The sequence below is a fragment of the Euleptes europaea genome, chromosome 18, assembly GCF_029931775.1.
Source record: "Euleptes europaea isolate rEulEur1 chromosome 18, rEulEur1.hap1, whole genome shotgun sequence".
Taxonomy (NCBI): domain Eukaryota; kingdom Metazoa; phylum Chordata; class Lepidosauria; order Squamata; family Sphaerodactylidae; genus Euleptes; species Euleptes europaea.
The window spans coordinates 39,073,942-39,100,214 of NC_079329.1; the positions used below are offsets into that span (position 1 = coordinate 39,073,942).

A 26,273-nucleotide genomic window follows, 5' to 3' on the forward strand; every position below is an offset into this window, starting at 1 on the left:
AATCTGCGTGGTTTCCTGGAGGTGCTTGTTACCACAAATGACCAAGCAAGAGATTATTTGCAAGGCTGGATTTTTGGTTTAACATGTTTGCCGTGACCTGGATAGCCCAAGTTAGCCCGATCTTATCAGATTTTGGAAGTTAAGCAGGGTTGGTACTGGTTAGCACCATTTGGATGGGAGACTGTCAAGGAATACCAGGGTCACTATGCAGAGCCAGGCAATGGCTAACCACCGCTGAACGTCTCTTGCCTTGAAAACCCCATGAGGGGTCGCCATAACTTGGCTGCTACTTGATGGCAAAAAAAAATTGTTACCCTTTGAATCTTGAAGCTCTGCTTTTCCCTTTATCTTACACAAGTGGATGATTCCGTGTCCTTTTACAGTAACAGGTGATTTAGCCCATTAATCATGGGAGGCCTGGATTGTGCGCTCAACTTTTAATTCTTCTTTTACAAGTGGAATGACATTTATTATTTTGAATATCTCTGTGCCATGTATTCAGAGTCCTGCTTAAGGCAGCTTACAAATAAAACAGCTTGCTTATTTATTTGTTAGATTTCTAGCCCACCCTGATTTCTTGGCCGAAGCCGGGCTCAACAATATAAACATAAAATGAGCTAAATTGACTCCGTTCTCCAGTCTGGGACACAGAAATATTAATAGCCAACTTTTGCTGTCCTATGAGCTATAATTGGTGAGCTATTAGTGAGACCACACAAGGATTCCCAGGAGAAGGGAAATCCCATCCCCTTCCTTTGCTGTGAAACTACCTTGCGAGATCTCTGCCACCATTTTGGAGTTGCCTAGCAATCCCATACAATACCGTCACGGTCCCTATCTCAGATTGTTTTGCACTGTTTGTTTTAAGGTTTAAAAACCTTTTGGAAGCATGCAGTGACATTATTCACCTGATGGTTTTGAAAGGGCTCTAACCCTGTCAGCAAACAGTGCGGAACAATTTATCTGAGGAATGAGGCCTCTCCAATGTGTGATGGCTAAAATGTCACAGCAAAGTCTCACGAGATCTGACTCAACAGATTTTTTCGATTCTTCTGAAGACAGGTTTATCTCCTCTATTATTGTCACTGAACGTGCAAAATCTTGCCCTATCATACTATAAGAGGAACACATGCACAACTACAGTTTTCCCTGCAGCCTGCAACCCTGCTATGTTTCTATTGAAAGGTGGCTTGCCTGTTCAGCCAAATGAGTGGCGAAACAGAAATTTTCAATACTTTCAAACTTGCAGGTTTGCAGAAATATCTCCCCTAGCTGTGAAGTGCCCCTATTGTGTGGATGTTTTGATCCACTCTGTGAAGCCATCATGGGAATTTGATAGGACCAAGGGAAGAGGAAAATACCTCCCACTTCCTTTCTCCTCACCATAGTCCTTTCCCCAGCCCTCCTGGTGTGTTTCTTTCTTCCTTCTCTCCTGTTGGGCACTTCCCCTACCCCTCAGCCAATCATTACAACTGCACACAATTTTGTTTTCTAACAGTGTCTAAATGTGCATAGGTATTGCAAATCACTTGGGGGGGGGCTTAACCCCCTAATTTATAGGGGGTTTTGCACTCCAGGTTTGCAGAGACATATACCCTAGCCTTGGGTACCCCAAAGAATTTTTGATCCACTCAGGAAGGTCACCCATCATTATTAGATAAAGCACTCTTCAGTATTTGGATGAGGAGACCGGTCGCCAGATGTATGGAGAGAGTTCAGTGGAACTGTCCTCCAGTTACTGCATATTATCAAATCCTCAAGACAGATGGCTTTTTCAGACAGCTGGAAGAAGTATGAGAACTTTGATTCCCTCTTGCAAAATTAAGGAATAGCCCTTTTGGCACCTTAATCTGGAAAACCAGGTTTGATTCCCCACTCCTCCACACGAGCGGTGGACTCAAATCTGGATAACTGGTTTTGATTCCTCACTCCTCCACATGAAGCCTGCTGGGTGACCTTGGGCTAGTCAGTTCTCTCCAAACTCTCAGCCCCACTTCCCTCACGAGGTGTCTGTTGTGGGGAGGGGAAGGGAAGGTGATTGTAAGCTGCTTTGAGACTCCTTAAAGGTAGAGAAAGGCAGGGTATAAAAACCAACTCTTCTTCTTCTAGTGGTGTAGTATTTGCTGGTTAGCGATCTAGCAATTGCCTTTTTTTTAAAAAAGGTCTGGTAAAAAGGTCTTGTTGCTTGAGGGCGGGGTGGTGGCGGCCACAGACGATGGCTGAGGGAAGGAACGAGTGGAAGAGGCTGCCTAGTGGGCGGAGGGGGTCCACTGCTGCTGTGAATACCTCTCTGCACAGAGAACTGGAAGCACCCGAATGCCGCCTCCCCACTGAAATCTGTTGCAGAATGACCTAGGATTTAAGTTGTCCAGGGTTTGGTTTCTGTGTCCTTCACCTTTTCCTGATGTATAGGCCATTCCCAAATATATACTTAATCTGCATAACCTCTGTGCATGGCTTGCTTCGTCCCTGAATAATTTGGCAGTGGAATATTGGGGGCTTGCCTTTGCACAAAATAGGGCTGTGACTGTGGGGGCGAGCCAACCGAAGAGCTGCGTTCCCTTTTAGGTTTGCCAGATGAAAAGGGTCGAATGCAGATTCTGAACATCCACACGTCCAGGATGCGCACCCACCAGCTGCTAGCGACTGATGTGGATATTGCGGAGCTGGCTGTGGAGACCAAGAACTTCAGTGGCGCCGAGCTAGAGGGCCTGGTTCGTGCGGCACAGTCCACCGCTATGAACCGACACATCAAGGTTTGGATTCTCCCGCACCCCTTAGGCGGCGCTCCCTGTTAAACCAAGGCTGCTGTTCTCTTGCTCCTCATTTCCTCCTTTCAGTTTTGTAGACACTATGAAGGGGGGGCAGTTTCCCTTTAACTGTCACAGGGAATTTCAATGAGGCAGGGGAATTTACTGTCTCGTCTTCCCTGTTGCTCTTAGTGGGTTCCATTCCCCACCTGAGCTGACTCTGCCAAGCACTTCACAAGTCCAGTCCACCCATGTCCCCTGTTGTTCCAGTCCCTGGTGGCAATAGCCTTGCCGCGCTGCAGTCAAGAAAGGGTCCATTTAGAAGAAGCACACATTTAGAAGTAGGTCACTCTGAAGTAGAGTTACCAACCTCCAGATGGGGCCTGGAGTTCTTCTGGAATTACAGTGGATCTCCAGACTACAAAGATCAGCCAATGACTGCTTTGCAGGGTGGACCCTGTGGCTTCATGGCCCCAATAGCTCCCTCCCCAAATTCTGCCCTCTCCAGGCACTGTCCCTAAATCTCCATAAATTTCCCAAGCTGGTGTTGGCAACCCAACTCTGAAACACCCTTCCCTATGCTACATTAGGGTCAAGCAAAGCCCTTTTATGAGCTACTGTCATTGGGACGATTCCGACGTGGGTCCTCTGTACTGGGCTGTGCCAAATGTTGGTGACCATATCATGCATAATTCAGATTTTTTAAGAACTTAAAAGGAAAAGATGGAGAGGTGATTGGATGCAAAGGGAAAGTGGGAATAATAGTCATGGAACAAGGGGTGGTAGGTAGTGTGCAAGGAACTTGACCACACGCATGCACAAGCAAACTTCCTTTGCTAATGGCTGGAAGCCCTGCTCCTTTCAAAGTTTCATCTGGCCCTGCTCTGCACTTGTTTGAGAGCTGGATACTTGCTCTTTAAAATAATGTGCAAAGGTGCATTGCTGAGTTTTAAAAAGCAAGATACAGGGTCTGCAGATGTACATGGAGATGTGGATTTCCCTCGTCACTCAGAGAGGGCTAAGTATCTGCAGTGCATTTTGTTCCCTAAACATGGGATGGGGATGGTTGTCTTTTTCCTTCCTTTCCCCTCACCTGTGTTTTCACTTGAAAAGGTCACTGTCCCTTCAGCAGGAAGTAAGTGATGCAGGCTGTGAAATGTCAGGGCGAGAAGGTTAGAGATTAGCTGGAACGTGCAAAATCACTTTTCAATATTGGAGAGTGTTGAAATGCTGATAGAGATTTTTGGTTAGCCCGTAGCAGCTGAAGGACCAGGAATGCATGCTGGGATATGCAGGTGTTTGTGTGAATGTCATGCAAGCCATTTTGGGGGAGGGGAAGAGAATGTTGAGGCTCCTTAATGTTGAGGTCAAAGGGTACCCTTAGGCAGCCGGTGTGGAGATGTCTTGGTGGTAGGATGTGCACAAATACAAATAAGCCAGTTAACGTCCTGCAAGTTTGCCAAAATACAGCCTCTTGTCTGTCATAGATTTCTTGGGTTATTAAGCCTCCAGAGAAAGGAGCCCCGTGGCACAGAGTGGTAAGCTGCAATACTGCAGTCCAAGCTCTGCTCACGGTCTGAGTTCAATCCCGACGGAAGTTGGTTTCAGGTAGCCAGCTCAAGGTTGAGTCAGCCTTCCATCCTTCCGAGGTCAGTAAAATGAGTATCCAGCTTGCTGGGGGTAAAGGGAAGATGACTGGGGAAGGCACTGGCAAACCACTCTGCAAACAAAGTCTGCCTAGGAAACATCGGGATGTGATGTCACCCCATGGGTCAGGAATGACCCGGTGGTTGCACAGGGGACCTTTACCTTCTTAAGCCTCCAGAGAGGGGGTGATGGAAGGTGGGGTGGCCTTTGGGTGGGAGGGGTTCAGGCCGTAGAGAGGTCCTTCATGCTCTGCTGGCCCTGAGTGGTCTGTGTGAGGGAGCCACAGAGAAAAAGGGGCCTGACACTTTGGGGCCGAGCAGCAGAGAGCTCAGGCACACAGCTGAAGCAGCGGTCTGGTCATGTCCTTACAGTTAGAAGGGATTCAGCAGAGCTAGCTGGCGGGGGGCACAGAGAGGTGGAGAGAGAAAGCCGTGCACAGCGCAGTTCTGTTTTCAGTGGGTTCTTTACCCTCAAGCTCTAGAAACAGTTTTCTCCTTTGCAAGCCAAAGTTCTTGAGATTCGCGGAGGGTTTTCAAACAGGGCTACTACTTGATCTTGGTGACTCCCATTTACAAACACGCATTTTAAACTAATCAGCTTGTAACCTGCCATCTCCTGTTTTCTGATCAGGCCAGTACCAAAGTGGAAGTGGATATGGAGAAAGCAGAATCCCTGCAGGTGACAAAGGATGACTTCTTTGCTTCCCTGGATAATGACATCAAGCCGGTAAGTTGGACCAGTGTATTCTCGCCCCTTAACTCCACCACAGGCCTTTAGAGAGCTTCCCACCCCGATGAACACAGGCGGGCTGGGATGCACTAACAGTTCCTCTTTGTTTTAGTCAGGCATTTCTATGCCACTTCAATCCCCAAAGAGAACAAAAGCAACTTACAAAAAAAATGACAAAATACATTACAACATTTGAACAATGCCAATTTGAACAATGCCGTTTTTTTAAAAGAAAGGAAGGATGGAAACACAGACAAATTCTAGATGGTTCCTGGTCCATCAAGCTGCCTAACGCAGGCCCCAGTGTGTCAGCCAAGAGCCCTTTAGCTCTTCCCCACCTCCTCCCCGGCCATCGCACTAATAAGGGGGGCTCATTCATTGGTGCTGAGAACCTCTCCTCTTCAACCCCACAGGCATTTGGGACCAATCAAGAGGATTATGCCAGCTACATCATGAACGGCATCATCAACTGGGGGGACCCCGTCACCCGGGTCCTGGACGATGGGGAGCTTCTTGTGCAGCAGGCCAAGAACAGTGACCGGACCCCCTTGGTCAGCGTCCTCTTGGAAGGTAGGCTTCCCACTTCACGTTCTGCGGTCCACAAGGAAGGGACTAAACGCTGTCCACTCTTAGGAGCTGTGGCAGCAAAACTGCTGGTCTGAAGAACTGGGTAGTCTGTGGGAGACCTGGGATATGGACGCGAGAATGTCCCAGCAGCCTCGTGTAAGTAGATAAATGAAGATAATTTGGGGAGCCTGGTGGGGACAGAGAATCCCCCTTCACTCAGTGATGCCTTTCAGACCTGGTTTGTGGTTAGTGAACAAACCAGAGTTAGAAACTTTGGTTTGATGTGGATTTTCAAACCACAGCCACGGGTTGGCCTCATGTATGCATTGACAACTCATAGTCACATGGACAGATAAGTGGAGAAAGTGCAAGAAAGCAGGTAAGCAGCAATGGTTTGTGTTTTGATGAAGGCCATGGAGAATTCTAGACCCAAGAGTGCTTTAAGAACTTGGAAGTAAGCGTATGTCTCAGCATGTGGAAAAGAGCCTCAGCATTCCTTGCCTACAAATGGCTTTACTCACTGGCTTTTTGGTTCTCTGTGCTGGCTGGACCCTCAGGGTCCCGCTGCTCAGTTTTGTCTGTACTGGGCCAGCATGGTGTAGTGGTTTGAAGCGGTGGACTCTGATCTGGTGAACCGGGTTTGATTTCCCCACTCCTACTCATAAAGCCTGCTGGGTAACCTTGGGCCAGTCACAGTTCTCTCTGAACTCTCTCAGCCCCACCTACCTCACAAGGTTTTTTTTTGCGGGGAAAGGAAGTGAAGGTGATTGTAAGCCCATTTGATTCTCCTTAAAAAAGTAGAGAAAGTTGGCGTATAAAAACCAATTCTTCTTCTTTTCTTCATGCAGGTCCCCCACACAGTGGAAAGACAGCCCTGGCTGCAAAAATTGCAGAAGGATCCAATTTCCCCTTTATCAAGATCTGCTCTCCCGATAAGATGATCGGCTTTTCAGAAACTGCCAAGTGCCAGGCCATGAAGAAGGTAGGCTGCAAACTGCTTTCATGCAACAGTTTTGCGTCTGGCATCAAATACGTTAGGTCAGGTTTCCATGCCACCTTGTCCGTGCATATTGGTTCCGCAGCAGGGTTATGGGCTGGGCAGGCAATTCTGAAGAACCAGTCCTTATGGCAGCAGCTTGATAGCAGAGAAAAGGTTCAGATGAAGGAAGGGGCAGGTGTTGGGACTGGAAATGCAGATGAGACCTGGTATGGGAGTGGGCAGGCAGAAGGAAAGGAGAACTCCAGCTAGTTACTTGTTGCTCTGGGACTGAAGGAAGGGACGCAAAACTTTCACAGGGAGCAGCGGAGAGGAACAGACAATTGAGTGCCGTGGGCTACATTGTTAAGATGGGAAGGAAGCCCTGAGTCATCTAGACTAACCCGCTTCCCCCAGGCAGGGTAATCCGTTCCTTGATGCTTCTCCAGCCAGCTGCAGATGCCTGTTGGGTCTTGTCTCGAAAACCTCCAAGGAGAAAGTCTTGCAAGGCACAACTGGAGAACGACTCTTCGCTCTGGCTGCACTCAAGCTAACAAGATCTCACCCCACTTTCCAACATTTTGCCTGAATCTGCATCAGTGCAGCACTTTCAGCCCTTCTCTTTCCTCATGGGGGGGGGGGGAGAACTGAGGCCGTAACAATTTTGCATCAGAGAAGAACATGAGGTAGTGTAAATGAAGCTGTCTTCAATCTGTAAACCACAACAGCACACCACATTTAATTTGACAAACTCTGCATTCATTTTTGCTAGAGATTTTGCAAATTTGTGCAACTTGGAACAGAGATATACTTTTCTGGTTATGAGAAACATTAGAAACCATCTCAGGCAACAAAAAAGGCAGTAAATGTTTTTTCCCCCACAGACCGAAGATCTGCAACAAATAACCCACAACATAATCTGGCTGTTCTGCCCAGTGTTATGATACCTGCCTTCTAAGAGCAAACATGTGCATAGCTGGCAGGTGTAATGCGATGGAAGCCTTTCTCTGGTTTGATCCAGGGCTTTTCCGCATGGGTTTCTACATGGGTTTTTCATCGGTTCTGGCCTCATACTGCCTTGTTTTATCCCCCAATTTGTGCACACATTTTTGTGCCATCAGTTTTCACTTCAGGTTTCTGATCCCCTCCTCTCTCTTTTTTTTTTTCTGGTTCTTTTGAGACCACTTTTACACTGATGCTTTTCTGGAAGTCAGTTTTGAGCTGGCTTTTTCCTCATGTGTAATGTTTCTATCGGTTTGCTTTATCTTGCCCACTCCCACCCACCTCCAGCCCATTGTTTGATGATTGGACTGTTGTGGTCAAACCACTCCCTCTCCTCCTCCCCCACCCTGAAGAGGAGTGACTTCTTTTTCTTTTTTAAAAAAGACACTAAAATATCAACATATTGCTTGAGTGTTGTAACAATAGGCTTAGCAGGTTTCTGGAATTCCCAGCTTTCACTGTAAAAAATAGTAAGTCTCTAGCCCAACACAGGAATAGATAGGAGCACCCCACCGAGCGTTCCTCTCTAGTGTGAATATGTGTCTTTTTTAAAAAAAAAATTTTTTCTTCATTTAATATATCCATAGAAAACAATATAATAATAATAATAAAGAAAAGAGCAAATATTATTCTAGTTTAACAATCAAATGACTTCCCCCTCTCCCTCGTCCGTCTAAATTAAATTGTATAATCTTTTGCTAACAGGACTAATCCCAATATTATTTTAATTTGTCTGTTCTTGTCATATCCAACATTATAAAATCAATACCTAATATAAAAGTTAACACAAAATATGAATAAGGGATTAGATCAATGAGTATCCTTTAAAAGGTCCCGTTAAAAAGTAATTTTTACAATACATTCTCCAAGCCTTCCATTCCCCCCAAAATTGTTCATTATCATTCTGATATATCAAAGCTGAAAGTTTCGCCATCTCAGTCAATTCCAGCATCTTTTTTATCCAATCTTTTTTATCTGGTATCTCAACTGTCTTCCATTTAGCTGCATATATCAATCGAGCAGCCGTGGTGACATAAATCAAAAAGGTTCTATGAGTAAAAATAGTGTCCGGTATCATACTCAATAGCATCATTTCAGGTGTTTTAGGAATATTTTGTTGTAAGATCAACCTTATTTGATTATATATCTCCCAATTTTTTTTAGCTTTTTCACAAGTCCACCACATATGATGAAAAGATCCTATTTCTTTATTGCATTTCCAACAACTTGGTGACATAGAAGCATACGATGTTGCTAATTTCTTCGGTGTTAAATACCATTTATACATCATTTTATAGACATTTTCTCTTAATAGTTGCGAAGATATAAGTTTCAGGTCTCTCATCCAAAGCCTTTCCCACTTTTGTAATGTTATATTATGACCCAACATTTGTGCCCAACTAATCATAGTAGGTTTTATTCGTTCTTGTTCACAGTAGAGTTCTAACAATAACTTGTACATCTTGGAAATAAGATGATCATTTGTATCCAGCAAAAATTTCTGTAAAATTGATTTAGTTTTAGAGAATCCTGTTTTCGCATCCTGTAAAAAAACCGAGTTTATTTGATGATACTGGAACCAAGATAATGAGTCTTTAACTTCCTCATATTCTTTTAGTGAACATTTTGTACCTTCCCATTTCAAAAGGTCTTGATATGTCACAAATTGGGAGGGTCTTAATAGGTGTAATGTCAACATTTCTTGGGAAGAAATCCATAACGGAATTTTTGTTTCTAATAAATGTTTATATCTAATCCATATCCTATAAAGAGATGATTTAACCATATGTTGTTGAAATGATGCATGTGTTTTAACTTTATTATACCACAAATAACCGTGCCAACCACTTCTATTATCAAAACCCTCCAAATCCAGTAAGCGTGTATTTTTTAAGTCCATCCAGTCTTTCAGCCATACTAAGGCAGCCGCCACAGCATATAGTTTAAAATTTGGGAGTGCAAGACCTCCTCTTTCTTTGAATCCACCAACTATTTATATGCAATCCTTGATTTTTTACCTTGGCAGATGAAGTTCAGTAAGTCTTTCTTCTAAGTATTAAATACTTTACTTGGGATATTATAGGAAGATTCTGAAACAAAAATAATAATCTTGGCAATACGTTCATTTGTATTGTTGAAATGCAACCCAGCAGGGACAAGTTTTTGTTAGTCCAAATCATCATATCTTTCTTTATTTCTTCCCATAATCTAAGATAATTGTTCGTAATCAGATCTGCATTTTTTATAGAAATCCATATTCCCAAGTATTTCACTTCAGTTGCTTTCTGCCATCCTGTCACAGCCATAAAATGTTGTTGTTCCATTCCTGAAACATTCTTGAAAAACATTTGTGTTTTCTCTTGGTTAATTTTAAATCCTGAGACATTACTATATGAATCCAGTATCTCTTTCAGTTTGAATGCAGATTGATTGGGATCATCTAGAATCCATAATAAATCGTCAGCAAATGCCCTCATTTTGAATTCCTGTTTGTTTATTTTCAAGCCATTAATATCCTTTGATTCTGAATATGTGTCTTAAAGGGAAGATTTGCTAGCACTTTATTCACTTGGTAAAATGCTTTACCTTATCCTTTCTAGAACACACCCAGTTTTTGTCTCCCAAAAGTACCTATGGTAGCAAGGCAGGAGGCAGGCAGAGAACAACCTTCAACATTTAGGTCTTCTCACTGGACTGTGTCTGAAACCAAAGCGTTGCTTTTTGACAAAGCATGCTGCTTTCTTCTCTGTCAAGCCATATGTTGGATACTCGCCCAGAGCTTCCGGTGTTCTAGGATTCTAAGACATTAGAACTGCAAATCATGTTCCTGTTTTATGAGGCCGAAGCCTGGGTGGGGGAAAGATGTTTCTTTGCACAACAGTTCTCAATAAGCTCCAATACAGTATAAGTAAAATTGAACCTTTCTGTGACTTTTGGGCCTCAGGTGAAGGTATAGCCCTCACAAATGTGGGGATACCACTGCCTCTTTAATTGCTTTCCCCCGAGATTTGCTGGGGAGAGGTATTTTGGAACCATTAAGTAAAAGCTAGCAAGATGTTTGGTTTTTCCAAAACTAGGGCATCTTCTTACAAGAATTCCAAACATCTGATAACCTTTCCAAAGTGCAATTTCTGACAATATGTAAATACATGATATTCCTTCATTAATCTCTGCATTTTTAGCCAAAATGTTCCAAACACCTGTTCTTCAGGCTTGACTGTGCCTGTTCAAGATTACAACCACTGCCAAGAGGCCACAACTGGAATTGGTCTTGTGTTCTAAGAATATTTCCACAGCTTTTTTAGGATACATTGAGTTTTGCAAAGAAGCCAACCGAGCATTGTATTTGTATATTCCTATTTATTTGCAAGGACAAAAACAGAACCAATAAATTATGCATTTGGGATTAAGGATAATAAAATTAACACCCACCCATTTCATGGTTTAAATATATGTTCTGTTATGCTAAGAGGTGGAAATTGACCTTTGCTGTTTAAAAAAACAGATCTTTGACGATGCTTACAAGTCTCAGCTCAGCTGCGTGGTGGTGGATGACATCGAAAGACTCTTAGGTGAGGAAGGTGGGGGGCAGTGGCAGGGGGCTCTTCCAGCAGGCAGTTCAGCCTGGCGAGGCCTGTGTGGGGCTTCTGTGTTGGGCCAGGACCTGCTCTGGCTGCCTGCCTTCCCATGCTCAGGCTCATTTCTTGGGCACCGGAACAGGGAAACAAAGGCAGCGTGGCACAGACTGGAGGCGAGGGCGTCCGTGCCTTTGGGGTCAGGGGTACCCCAGGGGGGAAGGCCAAGGCGGCCTGCAGGCAGCGAGAGCAGGTCTCCTGGCTGCTCAGATCTGATCCAGAAGCCTTTGACACAGGGTTCGGGGGGATACCAGTCTGCCTGCTATTCCCCCCCAACTAGCTGATCAATGGAAAAAGCTGGTGTGTGATGGTGAGGGGGGGTGTCTCTCCACAATTCCCTCCTCGAAGTCCGTGCTCGAGCTGAACCCCTGCCTGACACCCCTCGGATCGCCCGTTCGGGACCCCCTGCAGCCTTGACCAGAGCAGCCCGTCCTTGGTCACCCTGACCCAGACTTCCTAGACCTGGAGCAGGTCCACGGCGATATGTAAGCAGCAGCAGACTCACCTTGTCACCCTTTTGCCTTTCAGATTACGTTCCAATAGGGCCACGATTCTCCAACTTGGTGTTACAAGCTCTGCTGGTGTTGCTGAAGAAGGCGCCACCTCATGTGAGTTTCTTCCTGCAGTGGGGTAAAATAAGGCCATGGGCTCATCCAAGGCGAGAGTTGGTGGAGTAGCGCCCTTGACTGCCAGTGACCCGAGGCTTCTGAGTTTTCAGCTGAGGCTACGTGTGTGTCTTTAAAAGCATGATGGCTAGAATGTTGTTTTTTAAGAACCACAAAAATTGAGACCAGGATTCAATTTTTGGGCCAGTGGTTTTGATCGTGGTGAAGGGAAAAAACAGTGTATGAATAGTTAGAGGGGAGGGGTGGGGAGTCAACCGAGCTTGCAAAGGCCAATCTCTTTGCTGTTTGCTGCTGAAGACCTCAGCCTTGTTATCCAGCATTGACTTTCTGCTTGTCACTGCCCCCCTTCCTCTGTGTTGTTGGAGGAAACTTCTACCTTGGCTGAGAGCCGGAGGACCTCTTTTACGCATAGAAGGCAGCTTTATTAACCTGCCTGAGAAAGCTGCCCTTTTTATGGCTTCAGGGAGGGCAGCTGGTTTGGTGGGCATATGGAGCGGGGCATTTTTGTTGCTGGCCCCTGGTTTAATGGGACTCCCTGCCCGAGGAATTTCATCAGCCAGCCTTCCCTTCAAGTCACTGAGAACCTGCTGAAATCTCTTGTTCCTGAAAGCCTTCAATGGTTTTATCTTTTTAACCTCGTTTAATATTATTGTCTGTTTTTGTTGTTGTTTTTGAGGGATGGGCAAGAAGTCAGTGGTTTGACCATTATTTTATTATCCATTTTCTCTGCTGGGGGTTGTTCTGGTGTTGTTTCAGATGAATTTTGCATTTTAAAAAATTATGTACGTTATTTATAGTCCGCCTTTCTCATAGGGACTCCAGACGGATTACACATAGCGAGTCAGGACAGTCAGCAAAATGGGATGTTTAGTAACCAGTGCGGTAGGATTTTAAAAGTCTGGAAACACCAGAAAAAACTGAAGCTTAGCATAATTATTAACATGACACAGTAAGTGGTACAAAATTACATAATAGGAACCTACTTACAATAAGCCATACATAACAGTATAAACCACAGTCTCTAATCATTTATCCAAGTTTGTAAACCATTTTGTACAGTGTAACCCTATCGCCTGCTCAGAAAAGCCCTCTTTAGTAATTCAGTTTTGCGCAGTTTGTGGAAAGCCACGAGAGAGGGAGCCTTCCTGACCTCCTCAAGCAGGCCATTCCATTCAGCCACAATGGAGAAAGCACATGTTGTTGGTTTTGCCCATTTGCAGGTTGGCAACCGCAGAAGGCCTTGCTGACATGAGCAAAGTTGTCGTGGTGGAGCATAGGGGGAGAAGTGGTCCCATAAATAAGAGGGGTCAGGGTCACGGAGGGCTTTATATATGATAGCCAATCCCTTAAACTGAACCTAGTAACAAATGTGCAGCCAATGGAGCATCTGCAGAATGGGAGTAATGTGCATGCTCCTCCGTCTTGCTCCCACTAATAGCTGAGCCATGGCATTCTGGATCAGTTGGATTTTCCAAGTTGATTTTGAGGGGAGACCAATGCACAGTGCATTACAGTGGTCTAGTCTCAATGTTACTGTGGCGTAGATACAGGTGGGCAGGTCAGCTGTATCAAGGTAAGGGGCTATCTTGCACTGAGAGTTATTTAGTTTATTTTGCTTGCCTCTGCTATATTTGGTCTGTTATTTTTGCATGTTGCTGGTGCTTTTGTTCCTTTATATACCTGTTCTCAGCTTAGTTTGAGGGCTGACATTATTCAGCAGAAAGGATGTTCATCTGCGTGGCTTCTATGCAGTCCCACATTGGGGACTGCTCAGGCGCAGGCCAGCCATGGATAAGATTTGTCAGCTTCTAGCAAAATCTAAAAAGAGAGTGCTCCCGCTCCCCTCGGGGCATGCAGCCTTCCCGCCCAGCAGTCCCATGACCCAGGGGGAGGGAGCACTCTTCCCTCCAGTTCTCTTTCTGCCGCCACGGGGAGAGAACGTGTTAGCTTCTGCTGCAGCAATGGAGTCCAAAAAGGCTCCTCTATTCAAGAAATGTGCCACTTGTGGTACAAAAATGGCTAAAACAGACACTCATAAAGAGTGCCTGTTGTGTTTGGGTGAAGGCCATATTTCTGCGTCCTGCAAGAGTTGTGTCAAACTCACCGCGAAGGCCCTGAGGGGCTGTTCGACTCGCCTTCTCTCCCACCTCTACAAAGAGTCTTTTTGTCCGGATCCGGCGGTAGGCCCTTCAACCTCATCGCAAGGTCAGTCGGTTGAACCCGGGCCCTCGTCCAAAACGTTGAAAATCTCCAAACGGTCGGCGGGAGGGACTTCCAAGCGGGACAATCCTTCCTCAGTGGTCGTCCAACCCGCTAAATTTATTGCGCCGTTGGCTCAAGATGGCCACGGTCAGGGCTCCTCTCGCCGCTCTTCTCGCTCTAGATCTCCACGCCGCAAGTCGCCTTCACGGTCCCCAAGGTCGAGTTGACGTCGCTCCCAATCCACCTCACCTCGCCGCCGAACTCAGACCAAGTCTCCGCATCCACTGGCTTCCCTCACCGCTGACGTCGCTGGGCGCCAGCCCATTACCATTGAGGACTCACCTCCTCATTCCCTTGCTACCCCCTCGGCTCTGACTCCGAGCAGGGCCCAGGAGGTTAAAGTCTTTATGGAGCAACACCTCATCAAGCTCTACAAGGACGTGCCTATGGTGGCCAATGAATCGGTGGCGCGGCCCGATACCGGCTACGCATCGGGATCTGCTCAGCCGCAACCCACTATCGCTACGGAAACTCAGTCGGCCGCTGAAAAGAGCCCCGCAGTTTCGCCTCAGGGATCGCTGCACATCGAGCCCTGCCAAGCATCTCAGCCCCGATCCCGTACTCCGACACCATCCCAGTCTCGGCGGCATCGTTCGATTCCTCGTCAGAGTCAGTCTCCTCGTCGGAGTCGCTCAGCCCGTCGGAGTCGCTCCACTTCTCGTCGGAGCCGCTCAACCCGTCGGAGTCGATCCGTATCTCAACGACCTCGAGTGGCTGACCCTCGAAGCTCATCTGTTCAGCGGAGTCGATCTGATTCCCGTCGACACCTATCTGACTCCCGCCGGAGCCGGTCCATTCGTCGATGCCGGTCCGCCTCTCATTGGAGTCGATCCTCACATCGGAGCTGATCTGCTTCACGATCGGCCTGTCGAAGTCGTTCCGCCTCCATATGTAGGTCGACACGTAGTGGTCGCTCTCCAGCCTCCCATCGACACCGAGATTCTTCTCGGAGCCGGTCTTCCTCTCGACGTCGAGACAGCCGTCGACACTGACCTTCTCGACATCAACGTTCGCCTACCCCTTCCGTGTATTCGGAAGTTTCGGCTGGTTGCCGCAGTCGTCGATCGGGCACCTGCTCAAGGTCGAGGGACTCCCATCGACGTCGACATGTCTACAGGGATGATCGTGGCTCTTCCAGACACAGCTCACAACACCTCCCATTTCGCCATCCTGATGACCCTCGCGTAAGCACTTGTCCCGTGACAATCCCATAAACAACATCCACAGACAAGAAGTCCAAAAGAGAGTTGATTTATTGGAAAATCCACAGGTTAACAGCAGCTATGAATCAAGACGGCACTAATGAGAACTATAAGCAGGGTGCAGGGGTATATAGGAAAGAGCACAGAACAAGTCAGGATGCCATGGTAACCCCCCTCCCACCGAGGTAAGATTCCCATGAAGTTCAGAGTCAAAATACATAGTTGGCAGTTGGCAGTTGTTAGAGTTGACCTTGGCCGGCACCTGGAGAAAGCATAACATCCTTTGGCAGCCCATGCCTGGCATTCTCTGCACACAGCCCAGGCTAGGCCTGACACCTCGTCACCTCCTGTCTCACCATCTTGATGTTAGCATCCCGGATCGCCCAAGGCAAGCGTCTCGTCGTGGACTTTCCGTGTCCAGATCTCCTATGTCGAAAGACATTGCACATTCAGAATATGACACCGAGGTGTCTCTGGACTTGGATGAAGAGTCCCGCACGTCACAACCCTCCCCGGAGGACACTGTGGGGGACTCTAAACCTATATCCCCTGCGGGGGACATCCGCATGTATGCGGAACAACTGATCCGCATGGCGAAAGCCCTTAATATTGATTTTAGGCCTGATGATGCTGGCCCCTTAGATTCCATTATGGATATACTCCACTGCCCAGATGCGGGTCCAGTGGCACTTCCCATGATAAAGAGTATTCTTGAAGTGGTTCATGCCAATTGGGCCAAACCTTGCTCAGTTCCCTCTTCCTCCAAGAGAGTGGAAAATTTATACAAGATCCACAGGGAAGACGGGGAGTTTTTGTACCAACACCCTCCACCTAATTCAGTAGTGATGGAGGCGCTCCTTGGTAAATATAGATCGGGAGCACATTCCTCACCACAGGATAGAGAATGGAGAAAATTATATACCCTCGCTAGAATGATTTACTCTTCCAGTGCGGTGGGGATATGCATCTCCAATTTCCTAGTGGTTATGGCTAGGTACCAGTATTCCCTGTGGAATAGAGTTTCTCCACAGATCTCCATCCTTCCTGATGACCAGAGGCCCTCGGCTAGGGCCATCCAGAATGAGGGCATGTCTCTTGGGAGACAGCAGCTCACAGCGCCATGTGGCCGATTCATCTAGTAAGGCCATAGCCTCCGCCATTGTAATTCGCCTACATGCATGGCTCCGCCAATCCACACTTCCCTATGACACTCGAGCACGCGTAGAAGACCTTCCCTTTGAAGGCACATCCCTGTTCAGTGTCCAGACAGATACATTCCTCAACTGTCTAAAGAAAAATAAGACTAATGCACGGTCGCTGGGAATTGCCCCTCAGGCATCTGACCCAAAATGTCGGTATTTTGGCTGCCAGACCCCTCAATCTTCCTGCCCCTACAGATTCCAGGGGGCCTTTCACCAATCTAGCTTCCGCCCCTCATTCCCACGTCCACAACAGGACAGGAAATTCCAGTCTAAGCCTAGAGGCCGCAAAGGGCCCAGGGTGTCCCCTGGTGGTTTCAATAAGCCTAAACAGGCATGACTAGAGGTTCCAGTATATTTCTTAGACCGGTTGTCTGCCTTTTACGATGCCTGGGTTGCTGTTAGAAATGATGTTTGGGTGTTGAAAATAATAAAGGTTGGATATTTCATCAAATTTGATGCTCTACCCCCTTATCGAGCCCCAGGCCGCTCCACATCACCGGCCCCTGAGCCACTTTTGCAGGTGGTCGACACCCTCCTTTCCAAAGGAGCCATTTCTGAAGTCCTTCCCGCTGACCAAGCTTGCTGGTTTTACTCTCGTTTCTTTCTTGTAGACAAGAAGGGGGGGGGAAGCATCCTATACTGGACCTTCAAGAGCTGAATAAGTTTGTTAAGACCAGAAAGTTTCGCATGCTTTCACTACCGGAAGTGCTTCCCCTTCTTGACACACATATGTGGTTCGTGGTGTTAGATCTCCGCGATGCTTATTTTCACATCGCAATCCTTGCTGACTGCAGGCAGTATTTGAGGTTTGAGTGCAATGGCAGGTGTTATCAGTACAATGTTTTACCCTTCGGGTTGTCTACAGCCCCAAGGACGTTCACGAAATGCCTTGCAGTAGTTGTAGCTCACCTTGCACTTGAAGGTTGTGTAATCTTTCCCTACCTCGATGACTGGCTGGTGGTAGGAACTTCACAATCAGGACTGCTTGCTCAGCTTGATATAATCCTGGAGACCTTCAACAATTTAGGCCTCCTAGTTAACTTCTCTAAATCTAGGCTCGTCCCCTCCCAGATACAAGAATTCACTGGGGCCCATTTGGATGCCATGACAACCAGGGCTTTTCTCCCTACACAGAGGGCCCGTGCAATTCAGTCTATGGTCCTTCGGTTCACCAGGAATAGGTTCCAGACCGCTCTCAAAGTTCAGAAATTGCTGGGCCTTATGGCCTCCACCACGGCTGTGGTAGAGTTTGCGCATCTACGTATGCGCCCACTTCAGGGTTGGTTCCTCCGGACGTTTAGACTTAACATCGACTCACAACACAAACGTCTTTCCATCCCAAGATATGTTATACTCTCTCTGCAATGGTGGTCTAGCGATTCCAACCTCCTTGCAGGCCTTCCCTTCCACCTACCCTCCCCAGAGTTGCATCTTTTCACTGATGCGTCCCTTTCGGGATGGGGGGCTCACTGTGATCACCTCAGGGCTCAGGGCATTTGGTCTGCATCAGAATCAAGACTACACATAAACCTGCTTGAGCTTCGCGCTATATGCCTTTACAGGATATCTTCCGTTACAGGATATCTGGAAGGGCATCACGTTCAGATCGCTACAGACAGTTCCACCGCTCAGCGTTATCTGAACAAACAAGGAGGCGTACAGTCCGTTTCGCTCTGCAGGGAATCCACCAGCATCTGGGAATGGGCCATAGCACATCAAGTGACACTTGTAGCGATACACATCGCAGGCACAAGCAACACTCTGGCAGATGCCCTGAGTCGTCATCCCAATCAGGCACACGAGATCACTCTGAGCACGCACTGCCTCCAACACCTATTCCATCTATGGGGTCGCCCACAGATAGATCTGTTCGCCACACATCTCAACTCTGTGTGTCCACAGTTCTACTCAAGGCCGGGGGCGAGCCCAGGCTCCCTGGGCGATGCCTTTCAGTCGACATGGAACGGGGCTCTGTTTTATCTGTTCCTGTCTTTCCCTCTACTTCAGAGAGTAGTGGCCAAGCTCCATCATGACCACACCAATGCCATAGTGATCACGCCCTTCTGGCCCAGGAGGTCGTGGTTTGCAGTGCTAATGTCCCTTGCCCACGGGGAATTCATCCACCTACCCAAGGACCCTACCCATTACCTTCTGGACATCCAGTTGGCAGCCTGGAGGATTCGATCCTAGGGCAGTGGTCTGATAGAGTCCTATTGCACTCCCTAAAGTCTTCTACCCGCTGTTCGTACAATGCAAAATGGAAGCGGTTTTCTAGTTGGGCGTCAGCCAAATCACTTTCTCCTGTTACATGCCCATTGTCCTCTATTTTGGATTATTTGATGTCCCTCAAAGATGGTGGTTTATCAAATTCCTCCATTAAAGTTCATTTAGCCGCCATTTCGGCTTTTCACTGCAATAGGGCTGTCAATTCGGTTCGTCCTGAACTGAAAAACAGCCGAATTTCCCTCGATTCGGTGGTTTTTCGGTTCAGATTGACCCAAACTCAAAAAAGGCGGGAAAACGGGGAGCCGAATTCAGCGAGTTTGGGGTGTTCGTGAATAAATTTGGCAAATTCGGGCCCTTTAAACAGATCTGCGCCTTCCAGCTGGAAGGCGCAGATCTGTTCCCCCCCCCGAAGGCGCACGGGGGCCCCTTTAAACAGATTTGTGCCTCCTGGCCGGGAGGCACAGATCTGTTCCACACACACCCCCACGCACCTCAGGGGCCTTCCCTGAAGGCGGCCGGGGGGCCCTTTGAACAGATCTGCGCCTTCCAGCTGGAAGGTGCAGATCTGTTTAAAGAGCCCCCTGCGCGCCTTCATGGAAGCCCCGTGAAGGGCCGTGAGGGGGCCGAATTTTCCCCCGAACTCCGGATCTCACCTGAATTTCGAGGATCCGAAGCGGGGGAGTTCTGACTTCGGCACGGCCCAAATTTAAAAGGGCTGAATTTTGCCGAAGCCGAACTGTAACAAATTTTTTTTTTCAACAGCCCTACACTGCAATATTGACTTCTTTTCGGTTTTTTCTCACCTGCAATCCAAAAAATTCCTTAAAGGCCTCACCAATTTATACCCTCCGGTTTCACCTCCAGTTCCGCAATGGAGCCTGTCGTTGGTACTTTCACAACTCATGAAGCCCCCATTTGAGCCACTGGCTACATGTGAGCTTTCCCTACTGTCTTTTAAATCGGCCTTCTTAGTCACCATTACCTTGGCGAGGAGGGTTAGTGACCTTTCAGCACTGTCACATTCCCCTCCGTATACGAAGTTTCATTCCAACAGGGTTGTGTTAAAGCCAAAACTTTCCTTTTTACCCAAAGTTGTCTCAGCCTTTCACCTTGGCCAAGACATAGTCCTCCCGGTATTTTTCCCTAACCCGTCCTCGAGTGCAGTCAGAGCCCTACACTCCCTAGATGTTCGCAGAGCTCTCCTTTTCTATATAAAGCGAACACACAGTTTCAGAAAGGACGATAACTTATTCATCTGCTTTGGTGGTCATCATCAGCCATCAGGTTGGCTTACGAACTTGCAGGTCAAGACTGTCCTGACATGATTAGGGCACATTCGATCAGAGCATATGCGGCATCCATCGCATTTTCCTCTAAGGTTGATCTTCACGACATCTGTAAAGCTGCTACTTGGTCCACGCCATCCACGTTCATGAAACACTACGCCGTGGATGTGGACTCCGCTAGAGAAGCCGCCGTGGGACGTGCCGTTTTGCAATCGCTGTTTCGGTGATTGTCCCACACCCACCTCCTGGTAAGCGAGCTCGCTATTCTCCCAATGTGGGACTGCATAGAAGCCACGCAGATGAAAAACAGAGTTTCGCTTACCTGTAACTGTTGGTCATCTGGTGGATCTTTTATGCAGTAACACATCCCTCCCTCCTTCCCCGCTGTGGGACCTCTCCGCTTCATGTGGTTGTTGGTTCCATGGCGGCAGGTTGGAGAACTGGAGGGAAGAGTGCTCCCTCCCCTGGGTCATGTGACCGTTGGGCGGGAAGGCTGCATGCCCCGAGGGGAGGGGGAGCACTCTTTTTAGATTTTTCTAGAAGCTGACAAATCTTATCCGTGGCTGGCCTGCGCCTGTGCAGTCCCCAATGTGTTACTGCATAGAAGATCCACCAGATGAACAACAGTTACAGGTAAATGAAACTGTTTTTCTTAAATAAGATCATAGGTCCCATCCTTGGCCTCTTCAGATTAAAGGGATCTTTGTGAATAGTAGGGCTGGGAAGATGTGGAGACCTTAAAAATATAAGAAGAGCCCTGTTGGATCAGACCAATGGTCTATCTAGTCCAGCAGCCCAGTGGCCATCTAGTTCCTCTGGAGGGCCAACAACAGGGCTTAGAGGCTGAGGCCTTCCCCTGATCTTTTCTCCTGGCACTGGGATTCAGAGGTTGACTGCCTCTGAATGTGGAGGTTCCCTTTAGTCACCATGGCTAGTAGCCCCTCATAGACTTCTCCTCCACGAATCTGTCTAAACCCCTTTTAAAGCTTTCTGTGCCTGTGGCCATCACAGTAATAAACCAGTAAAAAAATAAAATAAAAGAGCTATTTGCACTGTTGTTCCTATTAGGCAATACTGGACGATCCCACTTTCTAAAAATACATTTTGGTTATATCCTGGTTCTCTTTTCTGCCACCTGCCCTTCAGTGTGTTGGCCAGAAAAATACTAGTCTTCTAGATCAAAATAACCTTTGCACCAACTGTGTAAGAAGGATGTGTTTGCAGGCACATTTGGCTATAGTAATTATTTTGGAAGGCAAAGAGGGTGGGGGGGGGTTGAGAAGTCTCTGTTAGTGATCAGATCAGAAGGGGGGGAGGTGAGGGGGCTTGACAGCCAACAACTGCTGGAATGATGCCTCGTACAGACATTGCAGCAAGATTTCACCTGCCCTTTGAGGACCCTAAAATCAATAGGTCAGCCTGTGGCAGTGAGAGAGAGAAGAAACTAGTAGCGGTGGTGGGAAGAGGGGGGGGGACTAACAGTTCTGAAGGGGGGAAGAAGGATGTGGCAGGGGCAGAAAAAAGAAAATAAGCGAGGCGAAGGTGTGTGTGTGTGAGGGGAGTCAGACTTTCTCCCAGGTCCCCTGCTTGTACTGTCCTAATTTGGGTAGCAGCATATTTGGATATGAAGTTAAACTTCATAAGATTGATAGGAAGAAGGTTGGTTTTTATACCATGATTTTCTCTACCTTTAAGGAAATTCAAACTGGCCTACAATTGCCTTCCCTTCCTCTCCCCACAACAAACACCTTGTGAGGTAGGTCAGGCTGAGAGAGTTCTGAGAGAATTGTGACTTGCCCATGATCACCCAGCAGGCTTCATGTGGAGGAGCAGGGAATCAAACCCTGTTCTCCAGATTTGAGTCCACCGCTCCTAACCACTACACCGTGTACACATGAACACATGAAGCTGCCTTATACTGAATCAGACCCTTGGTCCATCACAGTCAGTATTGTCTACTCAGACCGGCAGCGGCTCTCATAACACTGAACTCTTTAACAGTGTATTACCATCAAACATAGTATAGCATATTAATCATGGCCCAAACAAATCATATTTAAACAAACATATCCTTGAAAATATTTCTCTACATCACACCCAGGACTTATCATTCTCTCATGCTCTTGATTGATTCATGTAAAAATCTTTGTGATAACGTAAAACATTGTCTTAAAAGAATTTCACTTGTTTCAAAAGAGAAAATCCTTCATGGGAGCATGCTTGGTTATTTTCCAGAGTTCCCTAAAATATCCATATTTTTCCAACAGAAAAATTGGGGGGAGAGGAGGAAAGTTTTCTTTTAAAACAAGGTGTCCTCCCCTAATGCGCAAGCTTCTAATGGAAGCGCCTCTTACCACTAGGAAGGCCGCTTATGCTGAGGGAAGGGGGCTCCATTTGTGAAACAGACCCGCAGGATCCAACCCATTGCCATGATGCAAACTGTTATCCGTCAGGATGGATAACGGTTCGCAACGGCCCAGCATTTGAAGCATGTAGCAGTTCAGGGTTTCATAGGCGGAGGCTGGGTGTGCTCTGAGCCGAAAGACTCGGGAAATTGTGCCTGAACAATCCAAATTCTGTAGACGAAATAGAGGGGGGAGGGGGGAAGACCCAACCTGAAAAACAAAGTTGTGTACCCAAAAGGCTGGGTGAAACAAGACCTAAATAAAATAATGAAATATATTTATTACAAAGGACTTATGCACATATTAAAAACAAGTCCATATGGCAACAGGAGTTGATAATCAAAACTACGTAGGGAGTGCTTTAACACTTTCCTTTTGGGATATGGTGCTCAGCTAGGTTTTCCAGGTCCCCCCTAGCCACCAGTGGGGGAGTAGGGTTGCCATCACCAGGTTGGGGAACTCCTGGAGATTTGGGGGTAGAGCTTGGGGAGGACAGTGACCTCAGTGGGGTGCAATGCCACGAGTCCACCCTCCAAAGCAGCCATTTTCTCCAGGGGAACTGATCTCTGTTGTCTGGAGATGAGCTGTAATTCCGGGGGATCCCCAGGTCCCACCTGGAGGCTGCTGGCATCCCTATGCTCGGCCCTTAGCTTGCAGAAAGCACTTGGCACGTACCAGTTAGGGTTGCCAATCTCCAGATGGGGCCTGAAGATGACCTGGAATTAGAACTGATTTGAGAGAGTTCCCCTGGAGGAAGTGGGAGCTTTGGAGGGTGGAAAGTCTATAGCATCACATCCCTTCTGAACTCTCTCCTCTTCCAAATTCCCCCAACCTCTGCCCCTAAACATCCAGAAATTTCCTAATCTGCAGTTGCAACCTGAGAACAAAGACTTGCGAGAACTCTCTAGAAACAGAGTCTAGATTGGGGCCCACCAACTGTTCACACCCCGTCAGCCTCTCACCCGGCCGCCAGTTTCCTGTAAATTCTGCCACCACATGTGTGAGTGATGTGTTTCTGGCACTTCTTTGAGGCAGATGCCATTTTCTTTTTTTTAAAAGGCTTATGCCAGCCACCTCTGAGACTTTCCAATATTCTGCATGTGTGTGTATAGGCATGCTTTTCTCACAAGGGAAGAAATAGATTTTGTTATTTGTAGAGGATTCATGGGCCCCATAAAATTTATTGGGGTTCGACTTCCAGTAGAAATGCTGACCCAGTGCCATGTTCCCCGAGCTCACTCGGAGGAACCAAGAGGCGTTTTGAATCGGGGCTCCATCAAAAAGCCCTGTCTCCGATCCTAAATAGTGGATCGGAATGCAGGCAACCCTCCTGCCATAGAAGAGCGGTTTGACTCCCAGCCCCCTCTCATGAGAGCTCTCGCTGAAGAGGAGGGTTGGTCGAAGTCCCACCGGCTGAGGATGACATCCACCGCCACGAACGCCTCAAGGATAGAAGCTGTGATCTCCTCTACCTTACACCGAACATCGAACAAGTAAATAACAGAGAACCCTGTCTTCCAATCTCCATGTAAGTTACATGAACTCCCTTTGCTTATCAAATCTGATTTTGGACGACTGGAACTTTTAAAAATACGATTAAGACTCTGCACCCCATCACCCACGACTTTAAATGATCTTCCGACTAAAAAGTTAGCAAAAATTGAATTAGCAGGCAAACAAAAACAACCTGAAAGACTTGAGTGGCACCGATAGCTTCCAATCGGCGGCCACGGTGTGAAGGGGAGGAGGAGTATTTCTTTGCTTTCGATTTCCCCATTAGGCTATCTTGGAAGAGTCCCCCAGGCACGTACTCAGGAAGTGACCTTTCTAGGACTTGGAAATCAAAGAGGAGGGTGGAGCCGGATGTGCCTCACTCAGTGCAGCAACAAAACAGATCCGACATTTTTAAATCAGAGTGAGAGTCACGGAAGGCTCACAACCTCGTATCTTCCTGTTCTGCCTAGCAACAGCACCAAAGCCAATAGACTCTCTTCATAACTCAGTAGCTTTCTAACACTGGATTGCCTGCTTACATTTATTTTTAGTTGGGGAAAAGGAGAAAAAGCCACAGAGAATCATGGAAATTAATTATCAAAAGATACAGGAAATGTTGGCTAAGCAAAATGAATTAATAAATGAACTAGTAAAGAAGAATTTTGAACAGGTCTCCAAGCAACAAGAACAATCAGCTACACAAATGACTTTAATTATTACCCAGAAATTTGCTGGCATCATAAATGAGATCAAGGAAATAAAAGACCAAATTATACAAATGAAATGGCATGAACAAGATGGAACTTTCAATTAAAAATAATACGGAAGATTTGAAAGGACTTAAAAAAGACATGAAATCCCAAGCACAACAAATTGAAGCAATACAACTCCAGGAACAAAAAATGAAAGATCAATTAGCCATTCTGGATTTACAACAAAGAGAATTTAATTTATGCATACGCAATTTACCGGAAAGACTTGGGGGCACCAGAGAAGATATCATCAGATCACTGGCTGAAATATTTTATTTAAATGTACAAGAATTGAATGATGCAATAAACAAGATATATAGAATTCCTTTATCAACGCAGGTACAGAAAACAAAAGCCAGAGAGATCTTGATCTCTTTCTTTGACATCAGGATGAAAAATATTATCATGAAATTCCAACTGGAGAATCAACTGAGTGTTGACAATACACCACGGATAATTCTCAAAGACATCCCACGTCACCTGATTGAAAAGAGAGCCATATATAAAGACTTTGCTGAATTGCTAAGAAATAAAGGAATAAAATACAGCTGGCTGTTACCACAAGGCCTTACCTTTACTTACAAACAAATTAAACATGCTATCAGCTCACTGGAAGATGTTGAAATTTTTTTGACAAGAAATAGCAAGCTGTCAACTCAAACTGTTGGAATACAAGAAGATTCAACAGCCCACGGAGCTCAGGGTATTGACTGTTCTAGACAGGAGACCACCTCAAGAAAGCAAGTGAATGGCGATAGAAATTCCCGACAGAAGAAGAAGTATAAGAAGAAAGGCTGAGAAAGTTGGAAGAACACCAATTTGACTTTTAATACGGGAAAGGTGGGGGGTGGAGGAAAAATATTATCAATATGATTTTTTATTTGGGATATATAAAGTTTTTCTTATTTTTTTTAAAGATCTATACAAATTATCTAGAGATGAACAACTGGAGGGAATTATGTTAAATGAGATTTGTATCTCTTTATTTTTAAAATGTTTTTATTTTCTTTCCTTCTTATTATTAACATTATATGACTATTGCTTATTGAAAGCCACCAGATAAGGGGAAAGTATAATATGAATATGATGATTTATAATGAATTAGAATGTAAGAATGCAAAGGAGATTCTAGATATTTTAGAGAGGGAGGAAGACGGAGGGGAAGTCAATTATTATTGATTGTATATAAATATTGAAGACATACACCTAAAAAATCTTTAAATTTTCTATTATTTTTTAATTGATACAGAGGGTGTATGGTCAAATGATGTGCAAGTTATTATTGAAAAATAATGAAAATATATATATAAAAAAATTATTGGGGTTCTACACGTGATTGCATGCAGACTTTACCACTATTCTGAAGGAAGTTGGTATCCGGCCCCACCCTGTTCACGAGCGTGCCAGTGTTAGGGGGTGGGGGGCTGATGGGGACTTTTCTTTGTCTTTTTAAAAACTATATGTTACCAGGTCAAGAAAAGTTTCAAAACATGAGTAATTTTTGTTTGGGAT

At 46.3% G+C, this 26,273-nt stretch overlaps 1 protein-coding gene across 1 annotated transcript in view; it reads left to right on the top strand.

Annotated features, from left to right (window-relative positions):
• Positions 1 to 26,273, top strand: part of NSF (N-ethylmaleimide sensitive factor, vesicle fusing ATPase) — a 126,566-nt gene that overhangs the window by 92,976 nt on the left and 7,317 nt on the right. The window contains exons 12-17 of the mRNA XM_056863330.1: positions 2,569 to 2,756; positions 5,028 to 5,123; positions 5,540 to 5,696; positions 6,542 to 6,675; positions 11,177 to 11,243; positions 11,835 to 11,914. Coding sequence (XP_056719308.1) covers positions 2,569 to 2,756; positions 5,028 to 5,123; positions 5,540 to 5,696; positions 6,542 to 6,675; positions 11,177 to 11,243; positions 11,835 to 11,914 — 722 coding nt within the window. The remainder of the gene's footprint in view (positions 1 to 2,568; positions 2,757 to 5,027; positions 5,124 to 5,539; positions 5,697 to 6,541; positions 6,676 to 11,176; positions 11,244 to 11,834; positions 11,915 to 26,273) is intronic.